An 18,345-nucleotide genomic window follows, 5' to 3' on the forward strand; every position below is an offset into this window, starting at 1 on the left:
CTGAGTTCTTCTAACAGCCTGTTACCAGTTACCACGTCAATACAACCTGGCCTGATCTCACCTAACCTCTAAATCTTAATACAGTAGATGAAAAAGTTTGTTTTTGCCTATGAAACTGTCAAACTACTGAGAACGTCAGATTATCAAGGGAAAACTGTATCTTTAAGGTTACGTGAATGCTTATGGTTGGAAAGCACATAACCTAGCAATAGTTTGGTTTAGAAAAAATACAGTAAGGCATTAACAAAACAAATAAAATTTAATACTTAAAGTACAATATTACAAATAAAGTTTTATCAGTTCGTCACTGACAGCAGAAGGTGTGAGTATCCCTAGATCGGTAAAGAGTAATGTTATGTAGGCGGGCGGTGTGTAGTCTACAAGGGGGTGTTCCTTGGTAAGATCTCCTCCGAGGATACTCGATCGGTACTGCAAAAAAAAATCAACATCAATGTCATAAATAAACATAAATACTATTAAATAACGTAATTGCATGAGCAACTCCATGACAGATAGTAATTATATAGGTATATAGCCAGGAGTGGTTATAGTCTTCATCAAACAACCAGAAGGTCGTTGATTCAATCCAGAGAATATTCCGTAGCTTTTGATGCTTCCACACTGAACCAAGAAGTCCTTGATCGTAGAGCTGGTTAGATAAACAGCTGATCTTAGTCAGTAAGAAAGCACATTGTATCTCACTCCTTTCTACACTCATCTTTTATTCATATTTGGATTAAAATACACACAGTACAAGTAGAACCTCTATTAACCATCCCCCTCGGGACCGGGAGCGTGACGGTTAAGCAGCGTATAGACTGGGACAGTTGAGACGGCAAGTTGCTGGCTGCAAGTACTTGCCAGTTGCACTTACTGCTTACTTACCTTGTGTATAGGGGTACCTTTCCAGCGGCAAGTATTTGCTGGCAGCAAGAGAACTCAAACATGTTTGATTTTACTGGCCTGGCCGCGGCAAGTAGTGGGTCATGTGACCACTGGCGGCCAGAACTTTCCTGTCAAAACGTGTACTTGCCATACACTTGCTGCCAGTAGAGCAGAGTGGCAAGTGAAATTATTGAGTTTATCGTATTTATAGAAGTAACAGTGTGATTGGTTAAAATGTCAGACAAGGGCCCTGCTGAGAATAAAAAAGTCATTAAATGGAGCTGTGATGACATCACCAAATATTTACAGATTTTTAAAAACTACGAATTATTGTGGAACATACTTTTTAATTTTGAAAAAATAACTATGCTGACAAAATTCTTCATCGCAATCAGACATGCTCAACACAATTAAATTCGACTATCAACACTATTCACTTGTGTCCTTAAAGTAGACTGGCTGCAAGTTCTTTCCTTGTCACTTGCTGATGGTACTTGGTGTATAGGAAAACTACGACAAGTGACGTAGTGGACAGTACTTGCAGCCAGCAACATCCTGTCTATACGTTGCTTAGGCAAGTTCTTTCTTACAACGGATAACAGAGTACAGTAGACTCCTTCTTATTCGGACACCTTTTAACCTGACATTGGTTTGACCGGACTGCACTCGGTAGAAGTGACATCTCTTTATCCGGATAATTTTTATCAGCACATCGGTTTACCGTACTAGATCGGCAGGAAGTGGGTGGTACTGAAACAACTTTTCTCGTGGGAAAATTTGAGACCATTGATTACGTGTCTAAATACAATGCTCTCATAATTTTAAGTCAAATACTGTATAGAGTATGCATTTAAACGGTCCGTTTTAACGAGATTTGGGGACGTTGGTTTAACCGGAAAAACCGTTCACGGTCCCGAGGAGTCCGGATAAGAGGGAGTCTACTGTACTGTAGCGGGGTGACAGATAACAAAGAGTGACGGTTAAAAGGGTGATGGTTAATCAAGGTTCTACTGTAATGGTAATAAATAATGATACTCTAGCTTTTCAAAATGATCACCAACTATGATTATTAGTTTTATTTGAGTTGGTGACCTTATTTTAACCTTCATGGGTGTCGTTAATTGGTGACACAAGAAGTTTTTTCTGGCTATTGAAACATTAGACAAATAATGTACCACAATATTAATACAATACCCCCGCCGCAGCAAACCTGCCAACTAAGCTAATTTCCATTTGTCTGAAATGATTTTCAATTAAATCTATTTAAATAACATTAGGGTTAACGAGTACCTAGGTTTGCTGCTACAAGGAAACTTATAAAGTGTGTTTTTAGTAAAATATTAATAGTTTAGTATAAAATGAATAAATTTGCCAAGTTTGATCAAAATATATCCATAAACAAGCAAACTACAACATTTTTCAATATTCTCTATAAGTATAACATGGAAATTTTAAATTTACAACTTTTTGAATTTTCTCCGTTACCAATAACTGTACAAAAACACTTTGATATACTAAATTATTTTTTTAAGCTGTTTAAAAATATCTAGAGAGAAATTGGGAAATTTTGTGTTTCGAGGATCAAAAATGAGAAAAACAATTTTTTTACCCCATAAAACCCCGTTCCCATGGTCTGATCATGCTGGTTTGGGAACTCATTTAAGGTATTCTGCTTTACACTTTTAAACCAAATTTCATCAAAATCGGACAAAAATTACTCAAGTCATCATGTTCACGGACACAAAAAGGTATCAAAACCACGTAAAATCAATACAATTGTACATTTAATGAATAGCAACTTTTATTAACAGTAAACATATTTTTTTAATATAGGAAACAAAAGCAGTCACACCATAGGTGACAAACTCACGGAATTCACCGTGCGAGCGGTGACTCACAAAAGTGACTCTTCAGGCTTAAAATGAATAATAGGGGTTGTGGGGGGAGTGGTTAGATCAAAATAATGTTTAATCTGTTCCTAGAAAGAGGCACATCAAGTATGGTTACTCTTGTAACACTAAACACAAATTTTTCTATAATTTTTGGGAAATTTTAAATCTTGTTCAACAAGACAAGATTTTTTGAGACGAGATAAAAAAAAACTGTTAAAAACGCCTGCAGAAAGTTAACATAATACCCGCAATACAGGAGCGCATTGTTGTTGCGTTTCCTTTGCGAAGGTGTTGTTATTTAATTAATTCTTTATTTACATGTAAATATTGTTTTATAATTTTTTGTTTTGACATTGCAAATGATGAGCAGTTTTGTTAAGTGTAAGCAGTGTGAGACATGTTTTATTACTGTAAACATAGCCAAAACAAGTCACTTCATAAATCATTCTAAATACTATAACAAAAGACTGAAAATTGTTATTTGATACTTAACTAGTAAGACTGAAAATTAAACTGATAAATTCGGTATTTTTCAAAGTTTATATCCTAACTGAAATTACCATGTTTCCTATGCGTAAGAGTTATTTTTAATAAGGTAGGCTTGGTAAATGTTTGTTTTTTTAATAAAAGATTTAAAATATTCTTGCCTATAATTATTAGATTTGTATTTGTCCAGGCATCTGTCATTGATCAGTAGGTATTTAATGGTAACCTGTGTGTAACATTGGAAGCCTCCTCACGGAAACCAAGCACAGATTCATAATTGATGGGAGTGTTGATTTTCCCTTATTATTTATTTACGGATACAACGTGACTAATTGTCGCATAGTGGTTGGAACAAACTACAATAGTAGTCAGGAAAGTAAAGAATACAGCGCTGGTTTCAGACTTGGAAAATCTTGATTGGCTATAATATAAATAATTTTAAAATCTAATCTTTATGTATAATTTTAGGGTATGGACCCCACCCAACTTAACTGTTTATTCTGTGATAATTCATTGTGATATGGTTTTTTTAATTAAACCTGTTTTGTTATTAGTGTTAATATTTTACTACCAGATGTCAGTTTAAGTCTTACCTGTTTTATTAAACTGTAATGAAATGAAATGAAATGAAATGAAATGAAATGAAATGAATGAAATGAAAAATCATTTATTTATACAGGCAAAGTACAAACTGTACAAGATTTAAGAGTGTTGCTAGTCTAGTAGTTAGCGTTTTGGACTTCGGTGCAGGAGGGAGGGTTCGATTCCAGGCACATCCACAAAACTAGGTTTTGACCGCTTTCCCTTAAGGGTGCGCTCTACCCCTGACACGCAACCGAATGCAAGGGTTTGCAAGATTACTGTTTTCATCTGCTACATTGGAGGTAGAATCAAAGTTAAGGTCTCATATTAAAGAGGATGAAATTTTCTATAGTTCTGCGTTTCATTATTTTATTTATTTTTAATACACACCTTATAAACTTGATTTGTAGGACAAGAAAAAAGGTCTTTTCAACAAGCCATAACTTATTGAATAAACTTTATTTGAAAATTTGAAAAACGCAGAACTATAGAATGGTATTTGAACTACTATAAGCCGTTTAGAGTGTGTAGCTATCATTATTGGTTAATTCGAAAACAGTAATTCTGGAAACCTCTGCAAGCGCTTCTCGCGGCACTGTCCAATGGTGCAACATAGCAACTGAAGCCCGAGCTGATATTTCCGAGCTGAGGTAGAACGCACCTTTAAAAGCATTAAAACTAACACCGACTTCAAGTTTTAAAAGTGCTTTTTTAGTAGACAAGAGCAAAAATAAACTAATATATGGAATACCTTTCTGTCCTAGGTTTCAGCACTAAGTTGTGATATCATCAGGCCTACATGTAGTTTTAACCAAACAATGTCCAAACTGAACATTTTGAGCTCCAACATCTGGTGATAGCACAACTTCGTGCTGAGTAGCTTTTTACTAGTAACTTTTTCTTTGTTAGTGTATTCTAGTTTTTTTTTATCGTCTCTTTATTTTTGTTGTAAACTTGGTTTATACCGTGCAAAAGGTTAGACTTATGTTCATACTATATTACAATCACTACATTTTAAATACAGTACTGTACCATGCATTGCAAATAAATTGTTAATCTTTCTTTTACAGTTTACTCTTTAATATATACAAATAGGTTGAGCTAGAGCTAGAGTTACAAAGATTTAGTGATGAGTTATGAAGGTTGTGACGTAACATCACTGGCAAAATTCAACACCTCAATATCTCAAGTTTTCGGTATTACGCCTCGATAAATCAAACTTTAACTCTATAATTCGAAATATTTATTACCATACCCATTCAGCATTAAGAAATCAAGGTCCTTCCTGACCCTTGAATTCATTTGAATCATCATGAACCTAATTTGTTTTCAAAGTAAACATTGTGTTTGACTTATTGTCAGTGTTGGGGAAGCTACTTTCAAAATGTAGCTAGCTACAACTACTGCTACATTTCCAAAAAAGTAGCTTAGCTACAGCTACAGCTACAGTTCCGAAAAAGTAGCTAGCTACAACTACAGCTACAATGAAATGTAGCTACAGCTACAATTTTAGCTACTTTTCCAAAGACGTTACTTTTTATTCCACGCACATTAGGTGAATGTAAAATTAATTGCAACTACATTTTTTATCAGAAAAAACATTTAAACAAAAAATGTCAGTATTGTATCTAACATTACATGGAAAACAAATTATTCCTAGATTGTATTTAATTTGTTGGCATTATAAACCTAACATTACAACAACAGAACCAAATAGTTGGGTGTCCCATATCATATTTAGTACTTGTTTTTAAATATTGCATTATTTTTAAGCATCTTATATGTAAATTTCATTAAGTTCAAAGGACATACAACCAAACGATATTTTAAAAGCTCATTTTATTATTTCTTTAATATAGATTCATTTATAGATGTCTTATATCAAAAATTAAGACCAATAAAGTGTAAAACGAAACGATTATTTAAAAATACTTTTTTGTGTTACAGAGCCAAGCCTACTGAAATTGGAGTTTATTGCCTTTCTTTACTTTTAATGTGAAAAACGACATTGCTATAACTTTTAACCATAGTGATAAGTTACTTGTTCTACGAATAACACTTTTCAATGTCAAGTCAAGAAATCGTCCTTTATTGTCATTATGCATAGGGCAAATTGTGCTTCAACCTAGTTGGTACAGAAAACAGCATTCAGCAACTTATCCTGAAATCGGCTTTTAATTTAAACATGTTGATATTTGTAAAGTAAAAATAACATGTAGGCCTTGGCTATGTAACAAGTTGGCTATAGTAGGCTTGTTCTTGCAAGGACTAAACAGATATATTCCTAATAAATGGACTTGGAACTTGGTATTCGTCTTAAACCATAGTATAGCCTAGAAATAGTCCTATACAAGAGCTGTTTTTTTCAATGTAAGTTTCATGTTATATGGAGATTTTTTTGTCACAATTATCATGTAGTCTAGGCATAAGTTATCTTAAATCGAAATCTCATCAGGTAATTTCCTCTTTGTTAATTTAGTAAACCTTTGAAAAATCTTCGTAATCTAACCAAGGAAGGGCTTGTTATGAATGATGAACCACAATCAACAGCTGAAGCAAAGGTTGATAGACCAGCTTTACATTATTTTAAGGTTTAGGGTTGGTTTCCTTAAAACCCAAGTTGAAACACTAACGATATAATAATTAAAGAAACTAAATTTATTACTAATTTCCCTGTCTATCACTTGCAAGCATTCTATAGCTTCTCTTGTCACCGGTAACGTTTAAACGTCGTCTGCATCTAGCGATTTTATTTATCTGACAGTAATCATAGAGTAGTACATTAAGGAAATGAGAGACAAAAATGTGTACACTCATTTAATGGCCTCCATGTCCACACAACGTTGTGATAGGGAATGAAACGGCTGCAACCAGCTGTGTGAAACCAAGAAAGTAGGCCTAATTTTTTTTGAAAATCTCAGTTTGAGAAAGAGGTTGTTTCACGTAAGGTTGAGCTTATGATAAAAATCACTATCTCAAACAATGTTAATGTAGCGAGAAAAGTAGCTAAAATTTCGGTACAACTACTTTAAAAATGTAGCTAGCTACAGCTAAAGCTACAAAATCTTAAAAGTAGCGTAGCTACAGCTAACGCTACAAAAAATGTAGCGCGCTACTGTAGCGTCGCTACTTGTAGCGCGCTACTTCCCAACACTGCTTATTGTCACTACTTTATTGCTTTTCTGGTCCAAGTTTTATACTCCACCCAATGGTAGTTCTTCTCTTAAATAGTAGTAGTGGTTCTTAACCGACCTCGCATTAACCAATAATTGGAGTATCCGCCCTCACTCGTAAAATAATACAGTTTATGTTTAACAATCTCCTTTTGAGAGTAGTTCGGTTTAACTGCCACTTTCCTGGAATCTCGACATTTCCGCTCCCACACTCGGCATTGGAAACAATACGCAACAATACACCCTACATCTATATTGTTTTGTTTCCCAAGAATAAGTTATTCATTGAGAGGCTATAAAAAAACCTGTCTCGTAACAAAATGGTTGCTTGTATCTATAATTTTGACTATCAGTTCTGTACGGTATTACGATGGATTTGGAAATCACCATTTAATATTACCTTTGACTATTAATATATAATAGACAATAGACAATAGACAATTAATCTTTATTTACACATTCATTAAGAATAGTAGTAGCGTCAATTTACAATTTGAGGTGTTGTTTAGTCAAAGACCTGTTGATGGTATTCTTCTAAGGAATAGAAAGGTCGATTAATGAGCCATTGATGCAAAGCTGGTTTGAGGTCATCTTCTGACTTGCTTCTTAGATCTGGAGGTAGCCTGTTGTAGATTTTCATTCCTGCGTATGAAGGTTTCTTTTCAAACTGTGCCGTGCGATGTTGTGGAAGGTTGTACTGCATGGTGTTTCTCAGGTTGTGTGGGTGCATTTCGCCACGCCTTGTAGGGTTATTTCTTATTGCAAATAACACAACTTCCTGGATGTAGAGTGCTACAAGGGTAAGTACTTTGAGTGACCTGAATGCTTCCCTGCAGCTGTCGAGTCTGTGGAGTCCTGCAGTTATTCTGACTGCCTTTTTTGTTTTCTGAGAACTCTTTGCATGTTAGTGGCAGAGGTTCCACCCCATGCTACAAGTCCATATCTCATATGCGACTCGAAAATACAAAAAAATACTCAAAATACAACTAGACAATCCATCCCCATGTTAAATTTGTAGTCAGTTTTTTAACCAAAATGGTCGTAGTTCATGTGAGCCATCGACAGATTGTGCTGATCTAAATTACATATTTCTGTCAAATACTCAATCTTTTTTACTAATTCAAACTAATGGAATGACTTATTGTGAGTATAGCAACTGTTATGACCTTTCAACTTGGCCGGTGACAAAAAATTAGGTAGAAAATAGAGTTTTAGTCGCGACAAAAAATAAGGTAGAATATAGAGTTTTAGTCACTAGCGCATTCTATGTCTGGCTCTAATAAGTTCTTTTTAAAAAAAAAAATGGCTACAGCTGGTCCATATAGATGCGACGTCTACTTCAGTATCCAGTAGTCAATGATATTACTAAAGGTAATAAAATAAGAAATTTTATTGACTCTTGCCTACATAAGTTCTTCCACTTTTTTAACATAACCGTGTTATGGGTTTATTTGTGACTTTTCTATAAAAAAAGAGATAAGTGTAGTTAATTTAGTAAATAATGCTCGCACGGCTTCAGAATAATGATTATATGACTTGAAGTGAATAGCGCTTACCTTTTTGATTATCTGACCTACGTCCGGTCCCGTTAGGGACGGTTAAGAGGGGATCTACTGTATTACCTTTTCACCATAATAATCACAGAGTGATCCCAGATTCTACGGATATGAGGGATTCTAATGAAACTTAGTGAGAATTACCTTATATTGGTCAGGAAGATCCCTCTGGTTCAAAGGAAATTGGCGAGCAAATTTAAAACTCTCGGTCAAAACGTAGAAGGGCTTCTTCATTTCTTTTGCGCACACAGCCATTGTAAAACTTCCCACCTGTAATCAAATAATACAAGGTTTGAGACAAAAGATTTAGGTCAACCGTAATTAATGTAAGACTAAATTACTTACATAATCCCATCACAGCTCAACAAAATATGTCAATTTAGAACATGTTTTGGTGTAAAACACCATTGTCAGCCTCAGATAGTTGTAGGGTTAATTAGTAATAAACATTGTCAAAAGGTAAACACAATAGAGTACGAACAAAATTACAATAAAATTCAAAAAAACACAATTGAAATATTAAAAAAAACAGGCCAGTTCTAACAATAGTTGACCGACCGCAAAGGTAGCAGACTATCCTAAATTCACATATTTTGTTGAGCTGTAAAAGGATTACATAAGTAATTTAGTCTTACATTATATCCAACAGCTCAGGGGCTACAAAAATGGGTTTTAATTACCCCCACTTAGTTTTAGAGTACTCTTTTAAACAAGTGAATGTTGAACCTTCATGCTCCTTGAGCTATTGTCACTTCAATATGACAGCAAGGGGACTGTCCTGGCCTGGTGGTAGAGTGTGGGGCTTTGGTCTCCGAGGTCCAGCTTCAAATCCCTCCAAACAACAATTTTCTCCTAGGACGCGCTAGGTTCTAGCCCAGGATCGTTTTTAACATTACTTCAGGCTAGATCTAGGGGTTGCAGCATTATTCCTTGAATAAAATCCATTGATAATTTGGTGATTGGCGGGATTTGAATCCAGGACCTCAGGGACCAGAGACACTGCCAACCATCAATAGATTTTATCCAAATGATGATGCCATGACACTCTAGGTCTAGCCTGAAGTAATGTGTAAAAACGTTCCTGGCCTAGACCTTAGCATCCTGGGTTGTAAAGGCCAACACAAGAGATAAAAATCGATGCGAGCCACAAACCGTAGTTTGTGAGTGTATTTTAAACAGAATATTAATGCTTGGTGAATGTAGAATGGAGTGAGATTATTAGTCAAGCTGTGTAACTGACTAAGCTTAACTGTTAGTTTGGCTAGGATAATTTATTACAAACCAAATTGTTAATGACAGCGAAGTAGTTTGACCCTACTTGGTTTGACCCTGAGAAAGTCAGTAGCTTTTTGAAGGTCAAAACTGGACCTCGCGATCTCTTATCTTCGGGATTTTAGGGATCTCAATAGACAATCCTGGCTAAAGGGGCAGTTGATCTGCAGCAGTTAATAAAGATAATTTGTGGATAAATTGATGATGACTTGACATTCGATGAATTGGGGCTCAGTCTGTAGCGCCACAGAAATTGGGGAGCGAGCTGAATCCCAAGCTCGTGTCTAGCGTCCTAAGACCAAAAGAAAAGGTAGGGGTATTCCTGGTATCTGCCACTACTTTTTAACAGAAGGCCTACAGTGCACCCTTGTACTATACTGGCTCTCCTTTTGCCTTGCTGGTTATGTTCCAAGCACAGGCCTCTGTGGCCCATGTGGATGGGCAAATGTCAGGTAAAAGAGCCAACATCTCTTAAAAATCAATTCTTTGAGGCAGCGACGTGTATTTTAGGCTGGATATGAACGCAAGGTGGGTATAGGTTGAAGTGAGATCGTCTGTGTTGCTTATTTACTCAACAAGATCAGCTGTTTCATTAGTTAGGAACATTATTAAATTAATCAAGGTCCACTGGGTCCAGTTTTGAACCATCAAAAAGCTACTGACTTTTCAGGATTAACCTGGAAACCTTTTTATTACCATGCAAGTACTATAAAAACTACCCAGGTATTTAAATAACGTATAAGCAGAAAATCAACTTCATTTAACATCCACCCATTTAGCTTAAAATACATACACAAAGTATGTTACTGTCTCAGTGAAATAATTAAGTGATTAATTATGATGTGAAAAATGCCCTTAAGAGTACTTAGAGCCTAGACGTTATAACTCATAACACAATAACAAAAGTAGGAAAAAAATCTCTAATCCGACATTGCACTAGATATTTAAATATAAATTACAATCACTTTGGTATCTTCAAATATTTTGAGATGGTAAAAAACTATACAGCGGCTGTTTGAAATCAGCAAAAATTAACATTGCTCTTATGGCAGACAAATCCAAGATGGCCGTTAGCCTCCATGGACTCCCTTGAAAAACAATTACAAAACTACATTGAGAATTTCTGATCTCACAGTGCACTAGATATTTAAATCACTTTGGTATTTGAAAACATATTTTTGTGTGATAAATAACCATTCATCAGCTGTTGGAAATAATCCGAGATGGCCGCTAGCCTCTAAGGACTCTTAAGATGTGTTTACACACGGCTAGTTGGTGGGCAGGTTACATGACTCAGATAACTTTAAATACACTAGAAGTAGGTAACCTGCCTGCTCTACTGGCCTAGAGTAAACACAGCTTAAAAGATGATTCAATATTAGGCCTAAATATTTCTCAATTATTTTGTTATATATTTAAAACCCTATAAACTTATGGTTTTTAAATCAATAATACCCCAAGCCTTATTGATTCCTTGGACTCAGCTCTTTCATCTGATCTCAGTAGAACCTTTTTTTTGACAAAAAATCTAATCAGCATCGGAGCTGACAACAAGTTCTTTGTAAGCATTTGTCTAAGACCATTGCTTATCAGATTACAGAAGACCTCCTCTTACCTTGCATCAACAGATAATCGTATTATTCACTCTCGCTCGAAAAATATTACAGTTTGTTTTAACCGACTGTTTTGAGAGCATTTTGGTTTAACTGCCTTTCCAGGAATCTCGGCATTTCTACACCCACGATCGACGATGGGAACAATATGCTAAACTCTGCAGGATGATAATATGTAAATAAACATCCTATTTCATAACAAAATGGTTAAGATAGATTTAAAAAACATCAATTTAATATTACTAAAGGTATTAAAATAAAATTGTTTATTGACTCTTGCCTACGACTATAGTTCATTTCACTGAAAGTGATTGACTTAACAGTGTTTTGGGTTTATTTTATTTGTGACTTTTCTATCATCAATACTTAAGAAAAGAAGGTGATAGGCCTAAGTGTACTTTATTTTGTAAATAATGCACACACGACTACAGAATAAGTTAATGATTATGATTCCAAATGAAGAGCACCTAAAGCTTTAAAGGATTGCCCGTTTGAATCAACCTTTTGAGTTATCAGATCTAAGTAAAAAAAAAAAAATTAACACAAAATGCTCTCTATAAATTCAAAGATTTCTGGGCTCAGCAATAACAGCATTGACTTAAAGTTAAAATGTTTTAGGCCTATTGCTGTTTCACTGAACTATATTTTTGTTTTCACTGAAGTATGCTTTTGTTTTATGTCTACTTGAGAGATGACTGTATTATTTTGTTGTTTTGTTCTTGTGTATTGTATTTGTCTTTTATTTGTGTTGATATTTTATGTAATGATGAATTTGACACCATTCTTGTATATACAATTTTATATACTAATGAATAAAGATATTTTGAATTGAATTGAATTGAATTGAAGTCTGGTAAATTTTTAGTTAGGGTCAATTTAGAGGGATCTACTGTACTTCTTTCGTTGAACTTACTTTAACGAGAAGCGAAAAAAAAAAAACAAAAACGTTCCTAACGCTGTGAGATTCCTTAGGAACCCCACTGGATATAGCTTTTGGTTTGAACACAAACTTACCTTGTTGACAATTCCACCACTTTCCATGACACCTTCCGCTCCAACCATGACCATATCCACTTGCTCCATCACATATCCAATGGCAGAATCCAGGATGACAGTACAAGGAATTCCCAAAGACATTAGCTCCTTAGCCATCTCGTCCCTAGAAAAGTGCAATATGAAATCAACCATTCAGTCTTCATATGACCTTGGACCAAGGTTTCCTTGCCATAAACCATCCTGCTTAATCAGCTGATATGAATATGGTCACTGTTAACAAATTGTTTGTATGTATGGAATAGTCTTAGTTCATTCTCATATGTGACTTCGGAGCGTACTCCAAGTTATATAACATATGAAGAATTTTAATCAAGTTGTATAAAATAATATAAAAGAACACATATAAATTTAATAACATAAAACAATTTATTTGTAAACAAAATAATTGCTTTAGTAGATATTTAACCAACAAATTAATACTTAATCCACTGACACGGAAATTAATTCTATTTTTTGTCAATGCAATTTTTTTGGTTATACATGTACAGGTTCTTATAGGTCTGTCATGTCAAAAACGTATTTCAACATGAAATGTCCATATTCGACCAAAATAAAATACCCCCTGCAGCAGCAAACCTACAGACTAATCAAATTTGCATTTGCCTAATTTGATTTTCACTTCAATATTTCCTTTAAATTCTCAGATTTATTCCCTATTTAAATTACACTAAGTTTAATGAGTACGTAGGCTTGCTGCTACAATAAAGGTAATAAAGTGTGTTTTACATTGAAATGTTAATAGCTTAGTATGATATAGGCCTAGATCAATTTACAAATGTTATCAAACTATATCCATGAACAAAAATAATACAAACACTCTATAAGAACTCTATAAAAATAATATAAGAATTTTAAATTTACAGTTTTTGAACTTTTTCCTGTAATGTAAAAAAAACTCTTCAAAGTACTAAATTACGTATTTGTTTCTTATAGTTCTACGAAATGGTTTAGAGAGAAATTGGGAAACTCTATGTTTGAGGATCAAAAATAAGAAGACAAATTTTACCCCATAAACCCCCCCCCCCCACAAGGCCCTGTTTTCATGATCTGATCATGCTGGTTCGCAAACTTGTTAGAATAAACATAGGCTTATAAGCTTTGTACCAAGTTTCATCAAAATTGGATCATTTTTACTCGAACTAACGTGCTAACAGACACATAATATGAATTTGAACAGATGGTGTTTTAGCCTCTGGGGACCTGAAAACAATAAAGAAAATCAGTCGTGGGGATAGGTCTTACTATGAGACTTACAGTTATAGTTTATCCCCTATATCGGAAGTTCGCTAAAAGGCAATCTAAGTTCTCTTCCTCTAAACTAGTGTAAAAAGAAGCAAGCCAAGAACTGTGTGAAATTTCTATTAATATTAATAATGCAGTCAACTTCCACCGAAGTCAAACACTGATTATTTAGGTGGACTCTCCCATAGGCCATGTTAGTAAGCTTATGAACACACGTACGGGAATTGAAACAGCGCATGAAGACCCTCAAAGCTAACCACGTCAGTGCAACATGTTAGTCAAAAGAGCCACCATATCACTGCAGGCCGGCTGGGACGAGTGGAATAAGGACTGCATGCAACACTAGCACTCGCAGCTGAGATTTAAGGACTACTTAAGCGCCAGTGAGTTTGCAGTACCACAGAGAAGTAAGGTACAGAGGAAAAAAGCTTATGGGACGACCGTGCACTTTCAGCTCTAGTATGTTGTGCGGGAAATATACTTGTAAGGAAGAACCCAAACGGCGAGCACTGTGCAGAAATTCCTATCGCACAGGGCACAGGGTCTTCCTCCACCGTCAGTGTTTTAGTACATGGGGGCGAGGGGGTCAGTGTTGGACTTTGTCCTAGACACCAGCACTAGTGCTAGACACACTTAGTTGTCCCATTTAATGTTTCCACTGTACCTTAGTTGTCTGATGCAGTAAAACTAAATAAATGAATTTATCCCGCTGTAATTTATTCCTGGTAAATTGTTCTAGTAGTGTGACTAGTTGCAGATGAAGTCATGGATAGATAGTAAATAAATTAATACTTTGAGCCTGGCATCAAATTACAAATATTTTATCTCCTGCTGTAATATTTGGGGCTAATTCAGTTTGAGAATACCTAAACAAAAAATACACACAGACAAGGCACACTTGTATACTAAGGAGTTGGTGAGATAACCTAAAGGGTGGCCCGTAAATAACGGATCATTTTTAAAGAAGTGTCAATCAGTTGTTGGACGTAGAATTTTCATCGTTGTATTAAACAACAACAAATTAAAATCATTAGAGTAATCATGGATCGTTAGACAGTACAACACCGTGCCTTTTGCATTGAAGCCTATTTAAAAAATAACGAGCCTGTGATTGTAACTCAGCTGTTATTTCGAAATAATTTCAACGTCCGTTGTCATGGTATGGTTCCCTCTAAGAATACTATCTATAGGTGGGTGTTTAATTTAAGAACCAAGGGACCTGTTCTAAAGAATAAACCTCTGGGGAGATCAAAGTCTGTACGTACAGATGAGAACACCGCAAGAGTTCGGGAATCTGTTCTCCGAAGTCCAAAAGGATCAACAAGAAAACATTGTGTTGGTGCTCTAGGACCAGTTTACATTTTATTTTACACGACGATTTGAATTTGTATCCCTACAAACTGGTTGTTACACAGAAGCTCAATCAAGGTGACCCTACATTACGTCTGGTGTTTTGTCAAAGAATCTTTCAGCTGATCAAATGCAAAACATTCTGGGGCGCCTTTAATGTCACTTATAATTAAAATAGGCTTCAATGCAAAAGGCACTGTGTTGTACTGTCCAACAATCCATGATCACTCAAACGGCATGACATTTGTTGTTTATTGATACAAAAATGAAAATTCGACGAGTAACAACAGCTGATTGAGGTATGTTTAAAAATAATCTGTTATTTATGGACCACCCTTTACATCCTGTTGAGAATTAAGCCAAGTGAAATATATAAACATTTTTGAATTTTTTATTCAAAACGGAAGTTGAAAAATGTAGGACCCAGTATTAAAATGAATTATGGAAAAATGTGTTATTTACTTTGGGTAATTTGACAAATTTATTTGTAAAGCTTCTTGTACTATAAAGATGATTTGGCATTATGTTTTCTCTATTTACGCTACAGATGAAAAAAATCTGAAGACTTTAGGCCTAATTGTAAAAAGTTTTTGAACAGGTAAAATGCAACTATTGGCAAAGTGGAAAAGAGCTACATTGTATGGTTTTTTTATAATTATACGCGAGAAAAAGTTTTGAGTTGTCCTAATATTATCTGTTAATGTTTTGTGAGCACCTCCCCGGCAACGTCTCATGCATGTCAATTCTACTGTACCGGCTCACCCCTTGATTTCCTGGATACGTTCCATGCACAGGCAAAAAGCTTGATTAAAAAAGGCAGCCAACCTTTAACCTTTTTATCAAATTGTTTTGAAATATATTTCAGGATTCCAGGAATGAAAAAAAACTTACCCACTGCTATCAGGGGATGATTTGGTCACATACACTTCAAATCTCCTATGTGATTCGGCTGCTTCTTTCATTGTTTGAAGAACCACTCTTGATCTTGAATGTGTTAAAATACGCTGTAAAATAAAATTAACAATTAATTTAAACTAGTGTACATGTTGCTCGAATTCGAGCAATTCCAAAGTATTACAGGAGTTATTTAAAAACGAATAACAGTCATATTTACAATGAGTTTAAAAGAGTCAACTCAAGGATAGGTACCGGCGTGTAACTCAGAACACGATTATCTTCGTTATTGATAAACCTAAAGAATTCCGGCCGGTTTTCTCCTTCTCAAAATGCCTCGATGTACAGGCACCACAGGTCATTGATAGATGGCCAATTGAAAACGAAAAGTCGTTTTGGATTAGTGTTAGGGTGCATTTGTAACCTAATAGTTGAGATCGTCCAGGGTCAGGTGCTGACTGTGATGAGTTAAGCCTATTACGCGTTACTGTTCTGTAGCTGCGGTCGTTATCACGATTACGCCTCCTGTCTACGTTTCGTTGTTGTCACGTCAGAGGCATTTAAAAGAAAAAAAAAAACAAAAAAACAAATTATAGCTACACAAAACAACGATAAATGCAGACATTTAAGTTACAATCGTGCTAACACGATCCGTCGTAGCGGCACAAAACGACGATAAATACACAAATTTAAGATACAACCATACTAACACGATCCGTCTTGGGGGTTATGTTTACACAAACTCAAATAGTAAAAATTGAATTGAAAAATAAATAACAGCAGTTAAACTATACAGCTGATCAAAATGTAAACAATTATGTTCTTCATAAAGATAACATGGGAACTTTCTAAGCCACTGGGGCAGAGTCCAAGGGATTTTTCAGAAATGTAAGGCCAGTTTGCAAATCTACGCGACACGCTCTTTCCAATGAGACATCAACGGATAAAATCGGTTAAGAAATGGCGGAGGAGTTCAACCGACAAAGTTTCATGTAGCGTATTAATTATATAGATTTAAAAATACAAGTGGATTTTACATTTTTAAGTTCTTTTGATAATTTTGATCAAATAAATGGAAATGGAAAGGTTTGGAAAAGATGATTTAAGATGCAGTTTTATCTAGATTTTCTTGTTTTGACATCTTTCTCCATTTGCTTGAACAAAAAAGCAACTAAGCCGACTGTAACTATCAAATCAAATATAGAATTCAGCATTATCTGTCCATTCGCCCACAGGTGTCTGTTCCCATTAACACGAGGAGAAGCAGAGACATGAAGGTATGAAGAGTTGACAAACTGTGTTGTAAGCAGAGCACAAAAAAATCTGAAAATGCAGACTCCTAAAGTTTGGTAAATAATATGAAAATGGTCAGGGAGAGAAAATTTCACATTTGAATCGCAGATACTACGAAATATTTATTAAAAACTGTTGACTGGTGAATTGGTGTAGATAAAAGATGAGAGCCTCTACGAGTAGCACGGGTGCTGATGTCAGAAATTAAATTGAAGTTATCAGATATTTGAGAGTTTTACTGTTGATAATGGAGTAGGTATGGAAGACAGAGGGTGGGAAATACCCGAAGTTCATACTTAACGAATGAAAGCAGATAAAGGAGTAAAATTGTCATATCGTCTCAGGCCAAACATGAATCTGATACAGGAATTCAGTTCTCCCTTAAGTCTCCTGGAAGCCTCAGTAGGCTATTGATTACAAGGTTACAGTAGTTGAAATAAGTCAAGGTAAAAGTTTTTAAATACATGATTTTTAAGTTCAGTTAAAGGTACTTTGCAAAACATCTGGTACTGTGAATAGCCCCTAAACCCAGTAACTTTCGAGTTCACATAAAGGCAGCAAAAATAGTTGTCTTGAAGTATCTGGTACGGGACAGTCATACCACAAGGAACTAGCAGGTGATTTCATGGCCCTCGGTCATCCGTGAGGAAGGGATGGCTAACACAGGGAAGGTCATATAACGAAGAATGATGAAGATTGGTTAATGGAGATTATGCTGTAAATACAGTCTTACAATGTACCAATGCAGCAGTGGTATGTTCAAAATGTGAGCATAAGCCTCGCATCCCCTGACAAAAGATAAATTCCAGGGAGGAATAAAATTGTAATCACAAAACAGCATAGGCCTACCCCTAGAACCAGCCAACTCAAATTTCTTTCCAGATTGTGTTGTTGTTCGGTCCAGACCTGGGACCGATTTACTTTTTCATTTTGATGTCCCCAGAGGCCAAAAACACCATTTGTTCAAATTTTTATATATGTATATATATATATATATATAGACTTATATATATATACGTCCGTGAACGCGATAACTTGAGTAATTTTTGTC

The 18,345-nt window shown here is 35.3% G+C and overlaps 1 protein-coding gene across 1 annotated transcript in view; it reads right to left on the bottom strand.

The window, feature by feature from the left end:
• Nucleotides 1-240: 240 nt before the first annotated feature.
• Nucleotides 241-18,345, bottom strand: part of LOC128998395 (translation initiation factor eIF-2B subunit alpha-like) — a 30,169-nt gene continuing 12,064 nt past the window's right edge. The window contains exons 5-8 of the mRNA XM_054424509.1: nt 15,999-16,111; nt 12,474-12,618; nt 8,719-8,844; nt 241-429 (exon numbers count right to left, since the gene is read on the bottom strand). Of these exons, the coding sequence (XP_054280484.1) occupies nt 280-429; nt 8,719-8,844; nt 12,474-12,618; nt 15,999-16,111 (534 nt within the window). The 3' untranslated portion in view covers nt 241-279. The remainder of the gene's footprint in view (nt 430-8,718; nt 8,845-12,473; nt 12,619-15,998; nt 16,112-18,345) is intronic.

Source organism: Macrosteles quadrilineatus, unplaced genomic scaffold (genome assembly GCF_028750875.1).
Source record: "Macrosteles quadrilineatus isolate MER2022 unplaced genomic scaffold, UCM_ALF_1.0 Scaffold_7__1_contigs__length_78375512, whole genome shotgun sequence".
NCBI lineage: Eukaryota > Metazoa > Arthropoda > Insecta > Hemiptera > Cicadellidae > Macrosteles > Macrosteles quadrilineatus.